General features: G+C 42.8%; 1 protein-coding gene across 11 annotated transcripts in view; it reads left to right on the forward strand.

Moving 5' to 3' along the window:
* Positions 1–22283, forward strand: part of Cpeb3 (cytoplasmic polyadenylation element binding protein 3) — a 177132-nt gene that overhangs the window by 17209 nt on the left and 137640 nt on the right. For 4 of the 11 annotated variants that reach the window (XM_032891854.1, XM_032891860.1, XM_032891861.1 and 1 more), the window contains exons 1-2: positions 11600–12205; positions 12432–13465. In XM_032891854.1, coding sequence (XP_032747745.1) covers positions 12443–13465 — 1023 coding nt within the window. In that variant the 5' untranslated portion in view covers positions 11600–12205; positions 12432–12442. The other 7 variants (XM_032891865.1, XM_032891856.1, XM_032891858.1 and 4 more) reach the window with 5 other exon arrangements.

A 22283-nucleotide genomic window follows, 5' to 3' on the forward strand; every position in this document is an offset into this window, starting at 1 on the left:
CTCCGGAAAAAAAGAAAAAAAAAAAAAAGAAATGTTAAAAAAAAAAAAAGAAGAACATAAACCCAGGTCCTCTTGAAGATCAACGTGAACTCTTAACCTCTGGGCCGTTTCTCCAGCCTATTTGTCTGGTTTCTGAGACAATGTCACACCTGTAGTGGGCAGGACTAGCAATCCTCCTTTCTCAGTGTCCCAAGTGCTGGGCTTACAGGACCAAGCCATTGTCCCTGGCCTTAATGATATATTCTAAAATAATTGTGCGGTTTTATAGTCTCCACACACTCCACAGTTCTTGTAACTCAGTTACTGGGATGAAAGTAAGACAATGAAAAAAAAACAGGCTGGGGAGAGTTAAGGGCAACTGCTCTGTTGCAGAGGCCCAGGGTTCAGGTCCCAGCATCCATATTGGGCAGCCCACAGCCATTTGTAACTCCAGTTCCAGAAGATCTAGTGCCCTCTTCTGGCATCCTCAGGTACCAGGCACTCAGGGAAACACTCATACATAAAAAAAGTTTAAAAAGTTAAGTGTGGTGGCCTTTGCCTGTAACCTAAGCACTTTAGAGAGAAAAGCAAGACTATCAGGAATTTAAAGACTTAGGGAGCTTGAGGCCAGCCTGAATTGTGTGAAACTTGTCTCAAGCAAACAAAACAAATGAAGAGAAGAAATTAAAAAAAAAAACCCACAGAAAACAGAAAAAGAACATTATGGTGAGGGAGATTCAACTTGCATTGAGTAAAATCTAAAAATATCAATTTTTTAAGAGTAAAAACTTAGATTCTGATGTAAGTTCACACTTAATACTTTATTTTTTACATTTATTTATGTGTGTAGATCAGAGGACAAGTTCTGATTGCTGGTTCTCCTTCCATCGAGTGAGTTCCAGGGATTGAACTTAGGTCGTCAGGCTAGGTAGGAAGTGCCTTTATCTGTTAAGTCACCTTCCTGGCTCCCTGTGAGCACGTGAGGGAGTGCCCTACCATTGAGAGGGACCTTATCCTCCTCACAAAATCTTAATGGGTAAACTGCTTATGTAAAAATATCTAATCTTTTGAGCAGTTTTGAGACTTAAATAAGTAACACAGGGAATAATAGGAGGGGCAGAACACTTTCCTAGCATGTATAAGGCTCCAGAATGGCACAGGGAACCTATTTAAAAATAAAGATGATTTAGATAGCTCAGTGGGTAAAGTACTCGCTGTTCAAGTGTGAGGGTCTGAGTTCAGATCTGTAGAACTCTTCTACAAGCCTGGTTATATGTGTCTGTGAACAGTGACTTGCATCTGTAAGCCCAGTGCTATAGTGTACAGTAAGAGGTGGAGACCTCTCCAGAAGCTTGTGGGAGCTAGTCTGCTATCTACACTGGCAAGCACAAGAGATTCTTCCTCAAACAAGGTCAGAAATAAGGACCTCCATATGCCATGGCATGTATATAGCTGCATTCTCATGTGAACACCTCTCTCTCTCTCTCTCTCTCTCTCTCTCTCTCTCTCTCTCTCTCTCTCTCTCTCCTCATGTGAAACCCCCCCCCCCACACACAGAGGGGTTGGGGTAGGAGAGAGGCTGCTCTTCTGGAGGACCTGGCTTTGAGTCTCAGAGCTCACCTGGCGATTCACAACAGTCTGTAACCACAGCTGTTTGTTATGCAGTTCTAGGGGACCTAATGCCCTCTTCTGGCCTCTGGGGTGCACAGACATACATATAGGCAAAACACCTATACATGTAAAATACTAAAATAACAATAGAAAAAAGAAATCCCTGGTATGGTGGTACACAACTTAATCCCAGCTCTGGGTGGCAGAAGCAGATGGATCTCTAAATTCAAGGCCAGACGGGTCTAAAGTAGTGAATTCTAGGCCAGCCCGAGCTGCCTACTGAGAATCTGCTTAATGTATATGTGTGTATACATATACATACATGTATAATTAAAGTGAGTTAATCTTATTTTCCATGTCAGAAGAAAACCTACATTGTTTGGTTAGTATCAGATCAAGGACTATATTATTCTTTGTTCTATATACTAATCCTTCACTATCTTTATATTTCTTTATTTTTCTTTTTTTAATTTAATTTTTTTATTTACATTTCAAGTGTTATCCCCTTTCCCGATATCCTATCTATAAATCCCCTATCCCATTCCCCCTTCCCCTTCTTCTATGAGGGTGTTTCCCCACCCATCCACCCACCCCTTCCCTCCTCCCTACCCTGACATTCCCCTACATTGGGGGGGGGGTCCAGCCTTGGCAGGACCAAGGGCTTCTCCTCCCATTGGTGCCCAACAAGGCCATCCTCTGCTACATATGCAACTGGAGCCATGGGTCCCTCCATGTGTACTGTTTGGGTGGTGGTTTAGTCCCTGGGAGCTCTGGTTGGTTGGTACTATTGTTCTTATGGGGTTGCAAACCCCTTCAGCTCCTTCAATCCTTTCTCTAACTCCTCCAGTAGGGACCCCATTCTCAGTTCAATGGTTGGCTGTGAGCACTCGCCTCTGTATGTGTCATGCTTTGGCAGAGCCTCTCAGGAGACAGCTATATCAGGCTCCTGTCAGCATGTACCTCTTGGCATCCCCCATAATGACTGGGTTTGGTGGCTGTACGTATATGGGCTGGATCCAGGTGGGGCAGGCTCTGAATGGCCTTTCCTTCAGTCTCTACTCCAAACTTTGTCTCTGTATCTCCTCCTGTGAATATTTTTGTTCCCCCTTCTAAGAAGGACTGAAGCACCTGCACTCTGGTTGTCCTCCTTGTGGTCTGTAGATTATATCTTGGGTAATTCGAGCTTTTGGGCTAATAACTGCTTATTAGTGAGTGCATACCATGTGTTTTTGTGATCCAGTTACCTCACTCAGGATGACACTTTCTAGCTTCATCCATATGCCTGTGAATTTCATGAAATCATTGTTTTTATAGCTGAGTAGTACTCCATTGTGTAGATGTACCACATTTTCTATATCCATTCCTCTGTTGAAGGGCATCTGGGTTCTTCCCAGCTTTTGGCTATTATTAAGTACGGCTGCTATGAACATAGTGGAGCATGTGTCTGTTGTATGTTGGAGCATCTTTTGGGTATATGCTCAGGAGTGGTATAGCTGGGTCCTCAGGTAGTACAATGTCCAATTTTCTGAGGAACCTCCAGACTGGTTTCCACAGGGGTTGTACCAGCTTGTAATCCCACCAACAATATTTATTTATTTTTATTCTTAAGTTAGCAATAGATTTTATTGTGGAATTTTCATACTAAGTATGATTATACTTCTAATTTCTCCCTCCTCTCTGTCATATTTATTTACTTTTGGGATTGGATCTTATGTACCTCAGGCGGCCTCAGACTCACTGTGTAGCTGAGGTGGCCCTTTGAACTCCTGGTCCTTCTGCCTTACCTCTTATGTTGGGACTACACGCATGTGCCACCATACCTGCCTTATTTGATGTTTCAGAGACTCTTCTCTGGTGGAAGTCTAAAATGGTGCAACCTTCTGTAAGGCATTTGTCAGCACATATCAAAACTTTAACTTTCTCCTTCTTAGATAAGTACGCCTTTCTTTAGAAATATGGTTCAAGGAAACAATTGATTTAGAAAATAGTAAAAGCCTATAAATAGATATCCTGCAGCAGGAGAAAGGGTAAACTAGTTATACTAAATCTTGTTATGCTCATTAAACATAGTAGTTTTGAAACACATTTAATAGTAGAGTTTTTCTTCATCTAATCTAAATTGAAAAAAAATTCTCTCGGTCTTCATGAGGGAAAACATACCTTTTTCTTTGATTGGTCAACAAGCTCCTGTCCAGCATCTCTACAGTGGCTGGTTTACCAAGAACAGACATGTAAGCAAAACATATGGAATATTCTTCTCAAAGCACACCTGTGCTACAGGGACTGGGGCAGTTCTGTCTGCATGGTCAACATAAGGTGCAGAGAGCAGAAGTGCATAGAAGCAGATTATTCAGAGGTAGGGATATTCCAGGATAAAGGCAGAGATGTGGTTCTAAACTGCCAAGGTTGGCATGGCTGGGGAAAAAAAGTAGAATTTTATAACTTATTCATTCAGCAAAAGGATGGAGTTTCATGAAGGCCATACCCTGGAAAATTCACATGTATATGATGATTCAAGATTTACTGTGGAAGCCACATTTGAAAGGACACTGTATGAGGGACATATATATTATATTACTGTAGGTAGTTAACGGACAGGATTATATTGTCTGAAAATAAAGAGGAAGGGATGCAAGCAGAAATTGAGGGGGCAGAATGAATAAGTTTTAGTGACCAATTAGACTCCTTCAGTAGGGAGAAGAGGAAGGACCGAATCCTGTCCAGATTCTTAACACTGAGTGATGAGACTCAGGGCAGGGCCGTTAAACAGATAGGTCACCCGATGTGGTTCCACAGCAGGTTCCAGGCAAATGCACAGCCACACCCTAACAGGACCTGTTCACTTTGTTAGTGTTGGAGTGAAAACTCACATAGTGGAAGAGTATATATAAGAGCTGTCTGTCTGTCTGTCTATTTATCTATTCTAATCAAAGGCTTTTAATCCACGTATATAGAGGATTCTTACAAATCAATAAGGGTAGGGATGAGACTTCGACAACAAAAGAATCCAAGCGGACATAAGGGACGTGAAAAGATGCTCTGCCTCACTAAGAAGAGAGGGACTACAGAGTGTTCCCTGAAGATGTAGGAATTGGATTATGTCACCTACTTTGTACAGTACCCCTGGATGTATCCACAGAGCTCACCACAGTCCATCTCCCGATGCAGTGTTTTGCTCAACTTTACAACTCCAAACTATTTAACAACTTCTCTGAGGGTCCCTCAGCATTTCATCCCTCTTGCTTTAGCCTCCAAACTGCTGGGACTGTGAGCATAGGCCAGTAGGTCCAGCAGCAAACATATTCTTTCTTTCCCCACCCCCAGATAGAGTTTCTCTGCGTAGCCCTGGCTGTCCTCTGTAGACAAGGCTAGCCTTCAACTAAGAGATCTGCCTTCCTCTCCCTTCTGAGTGCTGGGATTCAAGTAGTGCTCCACCACATACAGCTAACCATATTCTTATTAGTCTAGCTTGTTAATTTTATTTATGGTTATCATTTTTATGATTGTTTTAAAGAACTGATGGGCTGGAGGTGTAGCTCAGTGGTTAGAATATGTGTTCAATGTATGTGAGCCATGGAGTCAATCCCTTGTACCCAAACAAGTAAATTTTTGTTTACCTTAATGCGGTGAAGATATTCTACATCTTTTCTATTTTTTTTCATTTGGTGATGGGGATCCATTCCAGGGCCTTGAACATACTAGGGAAACAATGCACCACTGAAATACACTCTCTGTTCTGGATTATGTTTCTAAATGTCTTTAATACTTTAAAAATTAGTATGTATTCATTGCATGAAACAATGGGCTTTATTGTACCATTTTAATACACATATATACTTTGACTATATATATATATATATTCCCTATTTATTACCCTTTCTTGATCCTTCTGCTCTTTGACCACTCTTTTTCTTGGGTCTCCTTCCACATTTTTGCCATATTTTTTTAAATTTATTGTTGTTTAGTTTTCTTTTGTTGTTTTTTGAAACAGTGTCTCATGTAGCCCAAGCTGACTAGGAACTTAATATGTAGCTAAGGATGACCTTGGACCATTGGTCCTCTCTGGTCCACCTCCCAGGTGTTGGGAATTACAGGCTTATGGCTATGGTAGACACCTAATGTAATTATCCTTCTAAATGAAGTGTAGTTTATTCTAGAATTTTGGCTGTTCTTATAAATATATCCTTTATCTAAAAATCCACCCATTTACTGTTTATATATGGTATTTGTTTATATATGGAACTAGGAATAGTGGTGCATTTCTGTTTTCATACTCAGAAGGCAGCCTGTGTTTACTATTATTCTGCCAATTCTGTTCTTAGCTACCTGAGAAGCTGAGGCAGGAGGACTACTTTAGCCCCCTATGTTTGAGACTAACCTGAACAACATAGTGAGACCCCCATCTAAAAAGAAAGAAAAACCTTGCACACTGTCCATGTTTATTTGTTTTTTTTTTTAAAGATTTATTTATTTATTACATATAAGTACACTGTAGCTGTCTTCAGACACACCAGAAGAGGGCATCAGATTCTGTTACAGATGGTTGTGAGCCACCATGTGGTTGCTGGGATTTGAACTCAGGACCTCTGGAAGAACAGTCAGTTCTCTTAACCACTGAGCCATCTCTCCAGCCCCCATGTTTATTTGTAAGCAGTGTGATGCTGGTAAGTCAAGAGGAAAGCAGCCCAGAAAGGTGTATGAGACCTGGGTGTGCTGTTCCATGCCTGGGAGGCAGAGGTTCAAGGCCAGCCTGGGCTACAGAGGCTAAATACAAAATGAGGTGCTAGGAAGGTGGATCAGTGGGAATGGCATATGCTATACATGTATCTCGAGAAGCCATGTACCTGCTGGGATGGCATGGCAGCCTCCCACTGGTTCTAGAGCTTAGGAGACTGAGATAGATTCTTGGAGTAAGCAGGCTAGTTAGACCAGCAGGATCAACCATCCTAGGTTCAGTGTGAGGCTAGAGACTGCCTCAATATAAAGTGGAGAACAATAAAAACAACAACAAAACCAGTGTCAGTTTCTGGTCTTTACATGTATACTTACACATGCAAACATGAATACCATATGTACACATACCAAACCAATATTTGAAAAGAGAGAGAGCCTTTGCCCTCCCTGAGGATCCGTCTATGTTTGCTTGGTATGTATTCTTTGGTATTCTTGCTGAGTTATTTTCTTTTTAGGTCTGAGTGTTCATTTTATGGAAAAAAGCAAAGATTAATTACTCACTATTATGTACAGTAAGTTTCCAGTAAATATGGCTAACACTCACTGTCACCAAGGTTGTCTTCTTCCAGCCTGTGAATTACCAGTAGATGTGAATTACCAGTAGATGTGAATTACCAATAGATGTGAATTACCAGTAGGTGTGAATTACCAGTAGATGTGAATTGCCAGTCATGTGAATTACCAGTCGACCTGCAGTTGAGGTTAGTTGGATTAATAAATGTTCAAGTACACTTTCTCAAGCTTGCATCTGAATGATTAAAAAATAGAAAAAATTTGGGGGTACAGGTAGTAGGCTAGGCAATAAAGTCTCTCTTTGTAGTCAAGGCTGGAGTTAGTGTGAATCCTGTGTCAGCCTCTAATGTGTTGGGATAACAGACAGACACCACTACACTTAACTTCTGCCTAAATGATTAGGGTTTCTTCTTAGATAACTGGACAGCGAGCTTGAGGTGTGGTTTAATTGATAGATGCTTGTACAGCGTGCATGAAGCCCTGAGTTCATCCCAGCACTGTATAAACTAGATGTGGTAGTGCACTCCCTTAATCCCAGCACATGAGTCGGGGAGGAAAAGGGAGGAGGACCTGAAGTTCAAAGTCAACTTTGGTTATCTGGCAAGTTGCAGGCCAGACCAAACTTTGTCTCAAAACCAAATCAATCTGCATGATGCCCACCCCTTTGATCTCAGGGACTGAGAGGCAGAGGTAGAGGCAGATGGATCTTTCTGAGATTGAGGCTAGTCTGGTCATAGGAATTATCAGACCAGCCAAGGCTACACAGTTAGACCCTGTCTCAAACCAAACCAAACCAAACCAAACTATTCAGTAAAATAACAGCAGCAACAACAAACTCAAAAACAAAGTGAAGGAAGAACAAAGAAACAAAATAACTAGAAACAGTGACTACTAAAGATGGGAATTGGTAGTGCCTGACAATACTTTCCTTCTAATTTACAAGTTAGGAAGGGAAATCGAGAAGTGTGACCGTTGTAAATGATGCTTAGTAGTTTCAACTTTAAGTTCAATCAGCACAGACATTAACTGATATTTACTCAGAACCCCATGGATGAACCACATGAAACCAGGCCCCACAGAAATATTATCTTGTGCCTACATGAGCAAACTTAGCTCTTGAACTGTTGCTTTCGGGAGCTATACATAATGACAGCTGATGTTAAAAAGTTGCATGATCAGGCCTTGGAAACATTAGGTAAAAATAGGGAAGATTATATACCAAGTTTAATAATAAAAAGAAATGAAAGGTTCTGTGTGGTAGCAACATTTAATTTTTGGGGGTAGAGAGAGGTGGGACCACACTAGAGTGGCCCTAGGTTGTGGCCAAAATAGAAAGACAATAAGCCAAGAGCCTACAGTACTTTGTTCTCTTCAGCATCCTCCCATCCAAGTACTGACCAGGCCTGCTGAGATGAGAAGAGATAGGCTGAGGATAGGGTGACATGGCCATAGACTTTTGTAAAGACTCTATCTCAACTTGGACTGGACTTGCCTAGACTAGGCTGGCCAGCAAGAGAGACCCAGGGACCCACCTGTTCCCACCTCCCCAGCTCTAGGTTTGTAAGGGTGCCATGGTGCTGTGCCTAGTTTTTGGTTTTGTTTTGTTTGTTTTGTTTTTTAACATGGGTTCTTGGGATCTAAGTCAGGTTCTCATACATTCAGGGCAAAGACTTATCTCCTCAGCCCTTTTGTAGTTTATGTAAAATAACCCTGGCTGTAAGAACTCCTGGGCCTCTGTTGCTTCAGCCTAGGATCCCAGTGCTGGGATTATGAATGTAGGCTTTGCTCTTCCAGCAAAAATTTAAATACAAAGAAAACCTGAACTGGGTGTGGTGGCACAAACCTCTAATTCCGGCACCAGGAAAGCAAAGGCAGGAAGATTGTTCCATTTTGAAGCCTGCTTGATTTACACAGTTCTCAGACAGCCAGGGGTATATACATAGGGAGACCCCACTCAATCAGTTCTGGTAGATAAGGCATCCAGCATTTGTGATTAAAACCTATTTTTGTCTTCAAGGTCAGTAGCACATTTAGTATTAAGGTATGCTTAAAAATTATGTATTAAAAGTGTTTTCTTTAGGCAGGTGTGGCAGTACACATCTATAATCCCAGCTTTTAGGAGGGTGAGGCTGGAGGATCCAGGTTAGCCTGATAGGGAAACCTTGTCTGTCTGCTGTGTCACAAAGCAGCAGGGGTGGGGGCTTTAAGTGTTTTCTTTCCCCAGTAGTTCTCCATCTATTCTTTTCCTCCACACCCTGATCTCTTTCTCTCTGGTAGGGTTCCCATTGCTGGCTACCCAGCCATTACCATCATAATACCATTTAAGGTAGCTCTGCTGGATCTATTTATTCTGAGTCCTACAATCTACTTTCTCTTTTAGCTTTGCTTCCTAAATCAAGTTGGCAATCCAGTTTATTTTTCCTTCTTTTATTTCAACAACTCCTGATTTAGGTTGGTTAGGAGGCTTTAATATAATCCGGGCACAAACTCTCCCCCTTGGAATCTGTATTTACGAGGCTTCCTCCTTTCCCGGCTGAACGTGCTGAAGCCCGGCAGAGTACCCTGTGAAGGACTTCAGCCCCCACAGTTCTCTGTGTGCGCATGCCCACTCTTCTTACAGTTGTCAAAGTGCTTTTCCAGAGCGGTCACATAATCAACCCGAAAGAAGAAATAAATACTATTCATTTTTTTCAATTTTATCGATCTTTAAAAACTGGACACTTAAAGGTAACTGCTGCTATGAATTTACTACTTGAAATTGGGTTATTGCATGTAAAAGCCGGTCTATTGTGTGCGGTGGGGGAGGGGAAACAGGAATCTATTTCTCAGACTTTGCTATATATAAGCAAAAAACCCTCCAAATCAAATTATACAGGCAGTTATTTAAGGATGCTACATATTGACTTTGTAAATTTTACATTAATCACTGACTTAGCTTTTGTTTAAGAGATCATATTTATTAAAAGGTGGGTCTTGACCTTGACCGAGTGAATTTAATACAGAAAGTAAAATTTGTGTTATTTTAAAAGACCTTTCTGAAAAAAAATGGAGTGTTTTGTTATAACATTTTGAGAATTTAATAGTATAGTATTACTATTAATTAAAGCCATTATAAAATATTCTGAGTCTAGGTTACTTTTTGGCTTGGGGATTTAATGCAGTTTAAGCTAAAGGCATTAACAAAAGTGTTGAATACAAGCAATAAGAATCTCTGGGTGATACTAAAGTTATAATCCAGTACATATTTCAGCCATGATGATAAAGCTATTGTAAGGAAAATTCTAGCTTATCAAAGCACTGAAATTCCAGAAGTACAATGGTCTACTGCAGCACTGTCAGAAGGAGGTAGGAAAATGTCTCTGTGACCACCCTCTTTGGCAGGGATGGAACTTCGTGCTGTCTGACTCCAAGGTCCACTCTGCTCTCTGTGCTCTATTTATAACACTAATCAAAGCCATTGTTTTAGATAGAGGGAACTGAGGAAAATAAAAGCATCCAAAGCAAGCTTTACTGATAGTAGCAGGCAGTCCCTGGTGCATGCTCTATTATACTGGGCTGGGTTTTTTCTAGGGGAGGGGAAGAGGCAGGGAAGAGAGGAATAGAAAGTACAGTGATTGAGAGAAGGGAAGTGTTTTCCTAAGCTCACTGTGCTCTTCGTATATAAAACTTTGAAATGAAAGATGGTATCTGTTAAGTACTTTAATGATAGCTTTAATAAAACAGAACTGTGAATCCAACTTCTTGTCTGTTATCCTTTGTGTAATAGTTAAGAGCGATACCACCTCCATTTTAAGAGTTGTTATTTTGAATAGTCCAAAGGCAGAACTGTTGTGTGTGTCTGAATGCCCTTTACAAATGTCCCAAGGAAGATGCTTCTCCAGTATATGAGTTAATTAACTATATTAAATATATTAATAACTTTATTGCAATTGTACTGAATCATCATCTAAAAATAATTATATGTTTGGTCATAGCTCCTTTAACATTTCAAAATATTTGTTTGCAAGGTCTCAGCCCTGTAATATTCAGATATTTAAAGTAATTAAACATATTCTGAGACAAGCTCATTCAGTGATAACTACATGCATGGAAATCTCTTGGTTTTGAGTGATTACTGTTTTCATCCTTGAGTAAGAAAACAGGTTGTATGACAGAGGTGAATATAGCCCTTCTATGTGAAGTGGAAAATACCATACACTCCTTATATGGCTAAATGAAGCAGTGAGGGTAATGTACTATAATTACAATGTATGAGAATTTGGGACTTTGTACTCCTCTATTTTTAACAGTTGCTAGCATATGGTAATTCAGGGTCGTCAAACCATAGTCTTTCATTGCTAATACTAGTGATAAAAGAATGGATTCTAAATTTGCCTGTCTTGTGACCGAGGCAGCAGCAGGAGGATTCAAAAATGAAAATCTGGCGACCCCAGCATTATCTTGACTGTCTACTTAAATCTCAGATGCATTTTAAAGTCCCGCCCCTCTCCATCTCACAGCCTCCTCCCCTCCTCCCTCCCCACCTTCCTCCCTCTGACCTCAAATCCAACCAGAAGCATTTCTCCACTCTGCAGAGAATTTCTCAGGCTCCCGTAGAGACCTGAAATGCCAAGAAGCCAGTAAATCACTTGGGTGGCAGAGCTGGAGAGGAGAAAATCGGAGAATAAGTAGAAAACCACAATCCTTAGAGTAATAAGAAGCAAACACTTCTAAACATTTAAGTAGGTTTTCACTTTTTTTTTGAGTCAGGTTTCTTGTAAACCTGGCTGGACTCGAACTGGCTAAGTAGTTAAGGCTGACCTTGAATTTTTGATCCTCCTGCCTCTCCCTCAGAGTACTAGGATTTCAAGCATGCGCCACCACGCCCGGCGATTTTCATCTTTCTAAAAACTGAGGTTTCTTTTATATTAAAACGTCTCCTAACAAAATGGAGTAGCTGCCGCTACCGAGAGGCCAGAGAATGATTGTGCAGCTGAGTTCTTCCAACAAATGCCAAAGATTTTGTCTCTCGAGGTTCGCTGCAGCCAAATGAAACAATCATCCGAGGCAAGAAGGCAGTTTGCTAATCAACAGGGCTAAGTCGGCTTAAAAAATGTTTTTTAAGTGCTCCAGCTGAGGAAGGGGAAAGAGGGTCGTGTACCAAGTCTTTTTAACCTTGCTGAAGGACGCAGCACTATTTATTGACGTATGCAAATAACTGGGGGAGGGTGGTGCTTGGGAAAAAACAGGAACCAGAATCAGTTTCTCATTGCAGGGTGAACGCTCTGAGTTCCGGTGAAGGGGAAAGAGACGTGGCGAAATTGCTGTCTTTCTGTCTTATAAGCACATCTCTCACTAACACAGAAAAGGGACCGAGACGTCAGAAAGGGTGAAGACGCTCTCACAGTATTTTTAGAGACCTTGCTCGAGCGCTCCAACGCGCCCCCTCCCCCCAAAGCCCGACTCGTTCTTCTAAATGCGAGATTATGGATTTGCATTGCAATTGGCTAGTGGCGGTGGCACTGGATTTTCGCAAGTAAAACACCCGCCCGCTTCAGTGAGGGGCATTCATGATCACACTGACAATAACGCATCTCTCTTTCTTCCCGTTTCAGCTGCGCAAACCATGCAGGATGATTTACTGATGGACAAAAGCAAAACCCAGCCCCAGTCTCAGCAGCAGCAGCAGCAGCAGCAGCAGCGGCAGCAGCAGCAGCAGCAGCAACAGCTCCAGCCCGAGCCCGGCGCAGCCGAAGCCCCGTCCACGCCCCTCTCCTCAGAGACCCCCAAGCCTGAAGACAGTAGCGCAGTGCCGGCCCTCAGCCCCGCCTCGGCTCCGCCAGCCCCCAACGGCCCCGACAAGATGCAGATGGAGTCGCCGCTCCTGCCGGGCTTGAGTTTCCATCAGCCCCCTCAGCAGCCGCCGCCGCCGCAGGAGCCCGCGGCACCCGGAGCGTCGCTGTCGCCGTCCTTCGGCAGCACCTGGTCAACGGGCACTACGAACGCGGTGGAGGACAGCTTCTTCCAGGGGATCACCCCAGTCAACGGGACCATGCTCTTCCAAAACTTCCCGCACCACGTCAACCCGGTCTTCGGAGGCACCTTCTCGCCGCAGATCGGCCTGGCGCAGACCCAGCACCATCAGCAGCCGCCGCCGCCCGCGCCACAGCCGCCGCAGCCTGCGCAGCCCCCGCAGGCGCAGCCCTCGCAGCAACGCCGGTCTCCCGCCAGCCCCAGCCAGGCGCCCTATGCGCAGAGGAGCGCCGCCGCTTATGGCCACCAGCCCATCATGACCAGCAAGCCGTCTTCATCCTCGGCCGCCGCGGCTGCTGCGGCCGCGGCCGCCGCCTCTTCGGCCTCGTCCAGCTGGAACACGCACCAAAGCGTGAACGCCGCCTGGAGTGCTCCGTCCAACCCGTGGGGTGGCCTGCAGGCGGGCCGAGACCCTCGCCGCGCGGTCGGCGTGGGCGTGGGCGTAGGTGTGGGGGTACCATCCCCGCTTAACCCCATCTCGCCGCTCAAAAAGCCCTTCTCCAGCAATGTGATCGCTCCACCCAAGTTCCCTCGTGCAGCCCCGCTCACCTCCAAGTCTTGGATGGAGGATAACGCTTTCCGGACCGATAATGGTAACAATCTGTTGCCTTTTCAGGTAAAGTCCCTGTGCTCTTTCACACTCCTTCCTCCCTCATGCTTCTCCCTCTTCCTGGTTATTTTAATCGGCCCACCTGCTGTTATTTAGAAGGCACAGCAAATTGCAGCACCCCTAAATCCTCCGGGTTCACCGGGACTATTTCACACAATCTGGGTAGGGATGGGGGCGAAGTTGAGGGGACATTGTGACTGCTTGAGGGTGGGAAAAGGCCATTTTTCTTCCAGTTCATTTCCTCCTTCACTGTGCTTGTGCTTTTTATTTTGGCCTTCTTTGACAAATTAAGCCGCAAGTGTATAGTCAGGTGCGGGAGTAGTCCCAGGAGGAGTAGGCAGAGATTCCTATCATTTTAAGTAGCTACACATTTTCAGGTTACGCAATCCTAGGTTCAAGGTGCCTACGGAAAGCCATCCACGCCCAAACCACCCTGGTTTGTTAACAGCCTTTGAGTGGTGCTCTTTCAAATAGTTGCATATGCCCAGCTAAACTAATGTGAACACATGTGTTTATGTCTAAGGTGTTGGAATCACTAATCGTCAGCATATTGTCCTGCCAGGAAAATTACCAGTGTGAGATTCCAATGAACACTGCAAACTATAAGGGACTGAAATGGAAAGAGTAGAAATTTTAGGGGAACTATTCCCATGTTACTTAAAAGAAGGATTGAGACTTTTTTTTCCAGCGGAGAGAGACAATAGGACACGACCTTCAGAGCCATATTGCAATGGAGTCAGTCTATTTGCTAACTAGCACTGAAATATTTAAAGCTGCAGTGTCCTTCACCAGTTGGGTTATTTAAGACAATGCAGATCAATTACACCATTTGAAACTGGGTAAAGTGAAAGTCTTGCAACTTTAATGAAAAATGAGTCTTGTGCCTTGGTATTAAATGCCAATGAAAAATCCAGGAAGTGCTCCCGACAAAAAGATTGAATGGACAAAGTGTCCTTGTTTCTGTTGCTTTCTCATGCAGTCTGTAGCCACAGCAGTAGACAGGATCCTGGGTGTTTTGGATGAGAAAGGGGTGCTGAGTGTATGTGCTCATTGGGAGCCTTCGCTGCCTAATAGGCTCTTACCCTGTGCCGCTGAAGTGATGTGTCCATAAGCTTCTAGGCTCCCTTACAAGAGAAAGGCTGGGCGTGGTGGTGAGAGCTTGTAGTTCAGCACCAAGGCTGGCCTATGGGATTGGGAGTTCCGGCTCAGTCTGGGTTTCTTAAAAGATCTTGTCTCAAAAAGGAAAGAAAGGGAATCCTTTGGCCCCTGCTGACAGATGATAGACTGGCAGTTTGCCGAGGTCGAAGGCTCAATCTGGCACAGGTGAAGCCTTGCTGGTCTTTACCTTTCAGATGTTGGGGGAGGTGGGATTATTGAAAGGGTGTCTGGGCTAGAGCAAGAATGTCTGTTCTTAACAGTTCAAGGAGACCTGACTTGTGTTTAGGAGAGTTTTGCTGTTTGTGTTTGGGCTTTTTCTGGGTAGTGCCTGGTTCCTGCTCATGCTGAGCACACTAAGACACAATTTTAGATTTTGGGACAGGCTCTCATGTACTTGTCTCAGATTGTACTGTGTGCTGAGGATGACCTTGAACTCCTGATCCTCTTGCCTTCACCTCCTAGGGTTACAGACCCCTGCTGCCACTCTCATATCTTGTTTCTTTCCATTCTGAAGTTTATTTTCATGACAGGGATTAGTTCTGTAGGTGGAGGGAGGTGAGCATAGGTTCTGCTGTAGTTGGTACTTGGAAAGAGGGGCCTTCTGCCTTGACAGTTTCTCTTTCTATTCTGAGGCTTTCTATCCAAACCCACTCAGAGAAGATAAAAGAGTGTGTGCATATGCATATGCCTGTGCGTGTATGCATGCATGTGCGAGCAAGCTTGGATGCCTGGTGCATGTTTGGAGATCCAAGGAAAACCTTATGGAGTCCATTCTCTCCTTCACCTTTATGTGGTGTAGGTTCTGGCCTCAAACTTTGCCAGTTTTTAAGTTTGCTGGTTCTTACTCTCGGAACCATCTTGCCATCTGTCTAAATTCTTGAACTCTCAGAAGTTTAATTCATCTGAATACAGTTTTTTCCTTGTTTATTTTGAGACGAGGAGTCTTTCTACATTGCCCAGGCTGTTGTTGAATTCCTGAATCAAACAGTCCTCTCACCTCTGCCTGCCTGCAGCAAGTGGGATTACAGTTATGAGATGCCTCATCTGACTGTGGAGTATGGCCAATCTTTATCAATTCACTCCTTAAAGGGGCTGCCCCTTACAGCCATGCATACCTTAATCCCAGCACTTTGAAGGCAGAGACAGGTGGGTCTCTGAGTTTGAGGCTAGTATCATATACAGAGATATCCAGGACAGCTAAGGTTACTCTGTCTTCAAAAACAAAACAAAACAAAACAAAACAAAACAAAACTCAAACCAATACAAAAAAAGGAAAGGAAAAGAAAGCCCAGGGGAGGAAGAGGAGGAGGAGGAAGAGGTTGGAAAGAATATAATCCAAAATTTCACTAATCTTGAAGGGGCCTGAGATATGGCTCTGTTGGTAAAGTGTTTGCTATGAATGCATACGTGGACTTGAATTTTGGTCTGAAGCATCCACATTAAAAAACCCTGGGTGTTGTGGCTCATGCTTATAATCCTAGTACACTCTCCAGTGCTGGAGCAGAGCATCTCCCAAGGGAGCTCTGGCCAGGGAGCTCTAGGCTCAGTGAGAGGACATGCCTGAGAAAACTGAGATTTCACAGAGGAAGACACCAGACATTGACCTCTGGCCTTTACATATGTCTGAAAACATGGACATGTGTGTGTGCGCACACACACACACACACACACACACACGCACGCATACTACTCCTTCCCTCCCTCCCTCCTCCTCCAATCTTTGGTATGGAGTAGTATTAATATGAGGATTGCTAGTGTTTCTCAACAAACCATTTGCCAATGATGCTTCTAAGGGAAAATACAATTGAACTTTGCACTTTTTTGTTGTTGTTGTGATAGATGGTAATACTATTGAGTGGGCAAAAATGATTGAGTCATTTGGTTAAAATTAAACATATTTTGTTGGCTTCAAGAATAATTATATTGGGCTAGAGAGATGGCTCAGTGGTTAAGAGCACTGACTGCTCTTCCAGAGGTCCTTGGTTCAATTCCCAGCAACCACATGGTGGCTCACAACCATCTGTAATGGGAGCTGGTGCCCTCTTTTGGTGTCTGAGGAAAGGTACAGTATATTCATATACATAAAGTAAATAATTCTTTTTTTAAACAAAGAAAGAAAAATTATGTGTACCCTGTGTCTCATTTCTATTTCTTATTTAGAGTTTTTTTTTTAAGATTTATTTATTTTTTATTTTTTATGTATTCGTCTATGAGCGTATGTGCCATGTATGTGCAGGTGCCTGCCTAGCCCAGAAGAGGGCATCTGATTCCCTGAAGCTAGAATTAGGTTCAGTAACCTTCAGACACGGGTGCTGGGAATTGACCCTGGGTTCTGGAAGAGTAGTAAGTGCTCTCTTTCACCTGCTGCACCTCTCCAGTTAGACATTTATGGTTAGATAACATTGAGAGTAGTTGGACTGAGTGGTGCACACCTGTATTCAGTCAGAAGAGGTTGAGACAGGAGGATGCTTTGGCCAGCACTGTGAAAAATCTGGTTTTTGTTGTTGTTGCGTTTTGTTTTGTTTCTGAAACAGGGTCTCTCTGCATAGATATTCCTGGCTGTCCTTGAACTCAGTACATTAAGTAGGCAGAGATCTACTTGCCTCTGCCTCCAGCATCCCAAGTGCTGGGATTAAAGGCATGTGCCATTATGTCTGGCAAAGATTTATTTGTGTGTTTCTTTTTCAAGACAGGGTTTCTCTATGTAGCCCCGACTTTACTAGAACTTGTTTATAGACCAGGCTGTCCTCTAACTGAGAGACCTACTTCCCTCTGCCTCCCAAGTACTGAGATTAAAGGCATTCCCCACTACAGCCTGGCAAAATCTGTTTCATAAAAATCATTTTAGATTCAGGAGTAGTAGCTCATTCCTGAAACCAGGACCCAGGGGGCTGATACAGAAGGCTTGCTATGAGTCTGAGGTCACCCTGGACTACAGAGTAAGGTATTGTCTCAAAGCAACAAAACAGAGTATGACTGGAGCCAGAGAATAACCTGACTGTGCTTTGGCTAAGTTTGCTGACTTGGTTTGTGTGGATAAGTATGCCAACTATGTGTTTAACCTGTATGCATGTCTGCGTACTCCTTCCATGCCTTTGGAAGCCAGGAGAGGGCTTCGGATCCCCTAGGACTGGAGTAACAGAGGACCATGGTGGTGCTGGGCATTGAACCCAAGTTCTTTGGGAGAGCAGCCAGTGCTCTTAACCACTGAGCCATTCCTCCAGTCCCATGCCAAATATGTTTAAAAAGCAAAGTGTCTCAGTTCTTAATGGCAGAATTTTATGTTTGTGCATTTATTTAAATACTTTTTCTAGGACTGGATGTATTTTGTTTCTTTAGATTGAGAAGGGTCTCTTCATGTTTTGTTTTATGAAACAGTTTTACTATATAGCCCTGACTGGCCTAGAGCCCACCAAAAACCTCCTGTCTTTTCTGCCTTTCAAAATCTGGGATCAGAGGTGTGTATCACCATGGGTTAAAGGCATGTGTCACTATGCCTATCTGATTTTTGTTTTGCCATTGTTTGGACACAGCCTCACCATTAGCCAGAGTTGACCTGGAACCTCCCTCTTCCTGCTGCTTCCTTCTGGAGGCTTAGATTACAGGGGTGCATCACTATTCCTGGCCTAAACTGAGAGATTGAATTCATTGAATGCTGATTTTCTAAAAGATTTTTTATCTTCCTTCCTTCCTTCCTTCCTTCCTTCCTTCCTTCCTTCCTTCCTTCCTTCCTTCCTTCCTTCTGATCTATCTGTCTGTCTGTCTGTCTGTCTGTCTGTCTGTCTATCTATCTATCTATCTATCTATCTATCTATCTATCTGTTTTGGCTTTTCCAGGCAGAGTGTCTCTGTGTAGCCCTGACCGTCCTGAAAATCGCCCTGTGAGCCCACCTGCCTCTGCTTGGAATTAAAGTTGGATCCACTGGAGCTGTAGTTGAAGGTGGTTGAAAGTGGCCTAACTCTTAGGTGCCGGAAATCAGACTTAGGATCTCTGCAAGAATAGTACATACTCTTAGCTCCAAGGCATCTCTCCGACTCTTATTTTCAATTTTTACTTTTTATTTTGAGATAGAGATGGACTATGTTGTCCAGGCTGTCCTGAATCTCATTTCTCATCTCACTTTTCATCTTCCGCCTCAGCCCCTAGAGTGCTTGGATTATAAAATGTGAGCCGCCCGGTATGGCTCTTTAATTTTTGTTCTTTTTAACAGGCTCCTTGTGCTGAAAGAGACTTTCAATATCTTATATAGTGTGTCTATTTCCGAGACAGGGTTTTTTGTTTTGTTTTGTTTTTTCTTTTTTTAATAGTCCAGGCTGGCTTTAAACTTGCTTGTATAGCCAGGGTTGACCAGGATGCTGTCTCAGCTTCCGGAATGCTGGCTTCAAGCTCATCATTTGGTTTGCAGTTCTATTTCCCTCTCTTTCCTTTGACATTTCCTACCCCACAGTGACCTTATTAGGTGGTTTGTTTTATAAAGCAATCACCCTTTTCAGTGTGGCTTTCTAAACCACTTGGGCTTTCTTATTCTAATAAACGTGATTGGTTTTCCTGCCTTGAGGTGGCTGCTGCCATAGGGATTACTTGTTTCTAAAAGCTGTTTCATTTCAGTAAATAAGCAAGGTTCTGAGATGTGAGTGACTTCACTGGGGTCATAGAACTTGAGCTGTTTTGTCGCTGTGTCCGTAACTTCCTGCAGTGCTGGTACTGTCAGAATTCATGTAAGTCAGGTTCTTTTTGGACTTCAAAGGAATTTTGTGATAGGACTATTTAATGAGGCTTCAGCGTTTATTTTGTGTGTGTATATGTGTGTGGGTGTACTTGTGTATTCACAAGTGTGTGTGTGAAGTGTGTGTGTGTGTGTGTGTGTGTGTGTGTGTACTTGTGTATTCACAAGTTCATTCAACCTTGTGATTTGGAGGCCAGAGGTCAATGTTTGGTGTCTTCCTCTATTTGCTGGTCACTTTAATTGTTGAGATGGGGTTTTTCATTGAACATGACACTATTTGTGCTAGACCAGCTGGCCCCCAGGATGTGCCTTTTTCTGCCTTTCTCCATCACCAATAATGGCAGGCAGGGGCCACCATGCCCACCTGTAATGTAGGTGCTGAACTCCTATTGCTCTTCTCTCTGTGTCTCAATTTCTGGGATTACAGATGCGTATCGCCACTTTCAGGGTTGGGGGCGGGAGGATAAGGAGTATGTGGTGAGGTTGGAGAGGAACAGGATCTTGCCATTCAGTACGGTCTAGTTTCAAATTAAAAATTTTCCTATTTCCCCTGGGGTTATAGGCAAGTACCACTCACTACTCCTGGCTTTATTGAGGTTCTCTTTATTAGGTTGGTGCATCTTTTTGATTTGTCTTGTCAGCAAAGCTCAAGAACAGTGGGACCTTCCAGTGAGGGAACTGCACTCACTGTGTATTCCACTGTGTGTTGTAAAGCAGGAGAGCCTATGTATATGAAAGGGCTAGAACCGAGGTAGTCTGTCTATGTGGTAAATTTAGATTTGAACAACATTGTGGTCCAAGAAAGTTTAGAAGGGACTTTTGAAAGCATTTAATCTCTGACCATACTGTTCACTTTACAGAGTAGAAAATCAGGTTTCTAGTATGTCACTTGCCCAAGTTCAGGTGGGTAGATTAGGTCAGAAGTAGGGCTTGGATTGCTTCACAATTATGTGAGCAAATTATGTGAATATTTCTTCATCTACAAAATGGAAATGATGATAATTATTTTGAATTGGGTTACAGTAATTGTTACTGTCATGATATTCAGCGTCTCTTTGTAAACATATCACAGTTTAAATGGCCAGTGTTTTCATTTAGTGCCATCTATTGAATAACTCCAAAATTTTGTGTAGTATTAGTTGTTGTTCTTTTCTGTTTGCTTAGGATTGTGTTGTCATAATAGGACGTGTGCATAAACACTATCTAAATATCTTAACTACCATTTAATGCCATGTATTCTTCTTTCCTACGTGATAGTATTCGCCCATATAATTCAATTTTCTTCTTTTCTATGTGGTAGACTTCTCAGTTATCAAAGCCTCTAGACCTGATGATACAGTTGATAATGCATTACTTACCTATGGGCCAGGACTCCTGTCAATCATTTCACATCTCACTTTGAGGTGGAAGACTATTTCCCTCATTATGTTGATTGGGAAATTCAGGGCCAGTACAATTGCATTGTTGGCTCGAGATCTTACAGATAGTAATTTACTAATTTGGATTTGAAACCAGGCACTCTGCCCAGTGGGATGCACACCTTTAATGACAGCACTCACAGAAGCAGGTAGATAGATCTCTGTGAGTTTGAGGCCGGCGTGGTCTCTACGGAGAGTTCCAGGACAGCCAGGGCTATGTTAGACCTTGCCTCAAACAAAACAAAACAATAGAAAACCTAAGCCCTACCTCTCCTTATGGCTGCTCTTACTCCTCTGTACTGCCGCTATGTATCAGTACCATGTAGATGAAGGCACCTAGACTGAATTTATACTTCACCATATGAGGGTCCCTGGAGAGTCAAAAAAATTTTAATTATGTGATCAAGTTATATAACAGTAAAAATGTTATTCCTAAAGTGAATGTTTTATTCAAAGTTGTATCAGAAATCAAATCTTTGACATTTTTGAAGGGACTACAATTAATAGTTGTTAGTATTATATAGTATAAATTAATTAATTTCTTTGTTTCTTTGTTTCTTTGTTTCTTTGTTTCTTTCTTTCTTTCTTTCAAGACAGGATCTTGCTTTATCCCTCTTGGCTAGTTTGGAACTCTCTACATAGATCTGGTTGGTGGGATTAGAGGTGTGTCATCATGTCTGACCTGTACAACTTTTTAAAGAATAGTTTATTGAGGTGTGGTGACACTGACCTTTAGTCCCAGGCTGAGATAGGTAGATCTCTGAGTTCAAGGACAGCCGGGTCTACATAGTTCAGGACAGCCAGGACTATGTGACTAGACCCTGCCTGAAAAAAGAATAGTTTAATGAGTATACTGTAAGAGAGCAGTGGGTGGACAGTAACTAGGGTACCACCTAGGCTCTTTAAGACATTTTAGAAGTAGAAGAAGAAAACTATATTGGTGATGCCCACATTACCATTTTAAATCAGGAATCACCAATGCTTTCCCTATTAATTTATATATTTTTCAAAAAATTTCAAATTATTTCCCATCTTACATCTTTTTCTTTCTTGCCTTGTTCCATCTTAGATATGATTATAGAAAATTCTATCTTTTTTTAGTTCGTATCTATTTAAATGTCAGTGTTAACAAGAAATTCCTTACATGAGTTGTGGGACAAAAATATTATCCGTTATGTAGCTTGATAGAGGTGTACAAGCCTTGCAGGTGAGGCCTGAGTTCTACCTTCCTCCCCCAAAACCTTTATATGTTAACTCAGAATTGTTACATAATGAACATCTGTTTGTCGTTTTTTTTAAAATTCTGTAACGGCAACAAACAAACAAAATGGGGCTGAGAGATGGCTCTCGCTGAGGACCAGAGTAGGGTTCTGAGCACCCGCGTCAGAGGGCGTCTGACCACCTCGACACAGCTCCAGTTCCAGGGACCTGTCACCTTTGCTCCTGCTGGCACTAGCACTTATGTCCACAAGCTACATAGAGACCCAAATGCTTACATTTTAGGAAGACTGTCTCAAAAAC

This window comes from Rattus rattus, chromosome 2, assembly GCF_011064425.1.
Source record: "Rattus rattus isolate New Zealand chromosome 2, Rrattus_CSIRO_v1, whole genome shotgun sequence".
NCBI classification, from domain to species: Eukaryota; Metazoa; Chordata; class Mammalia; order Rodentia; family Muridae; genus Rattus; species Rattus rattus.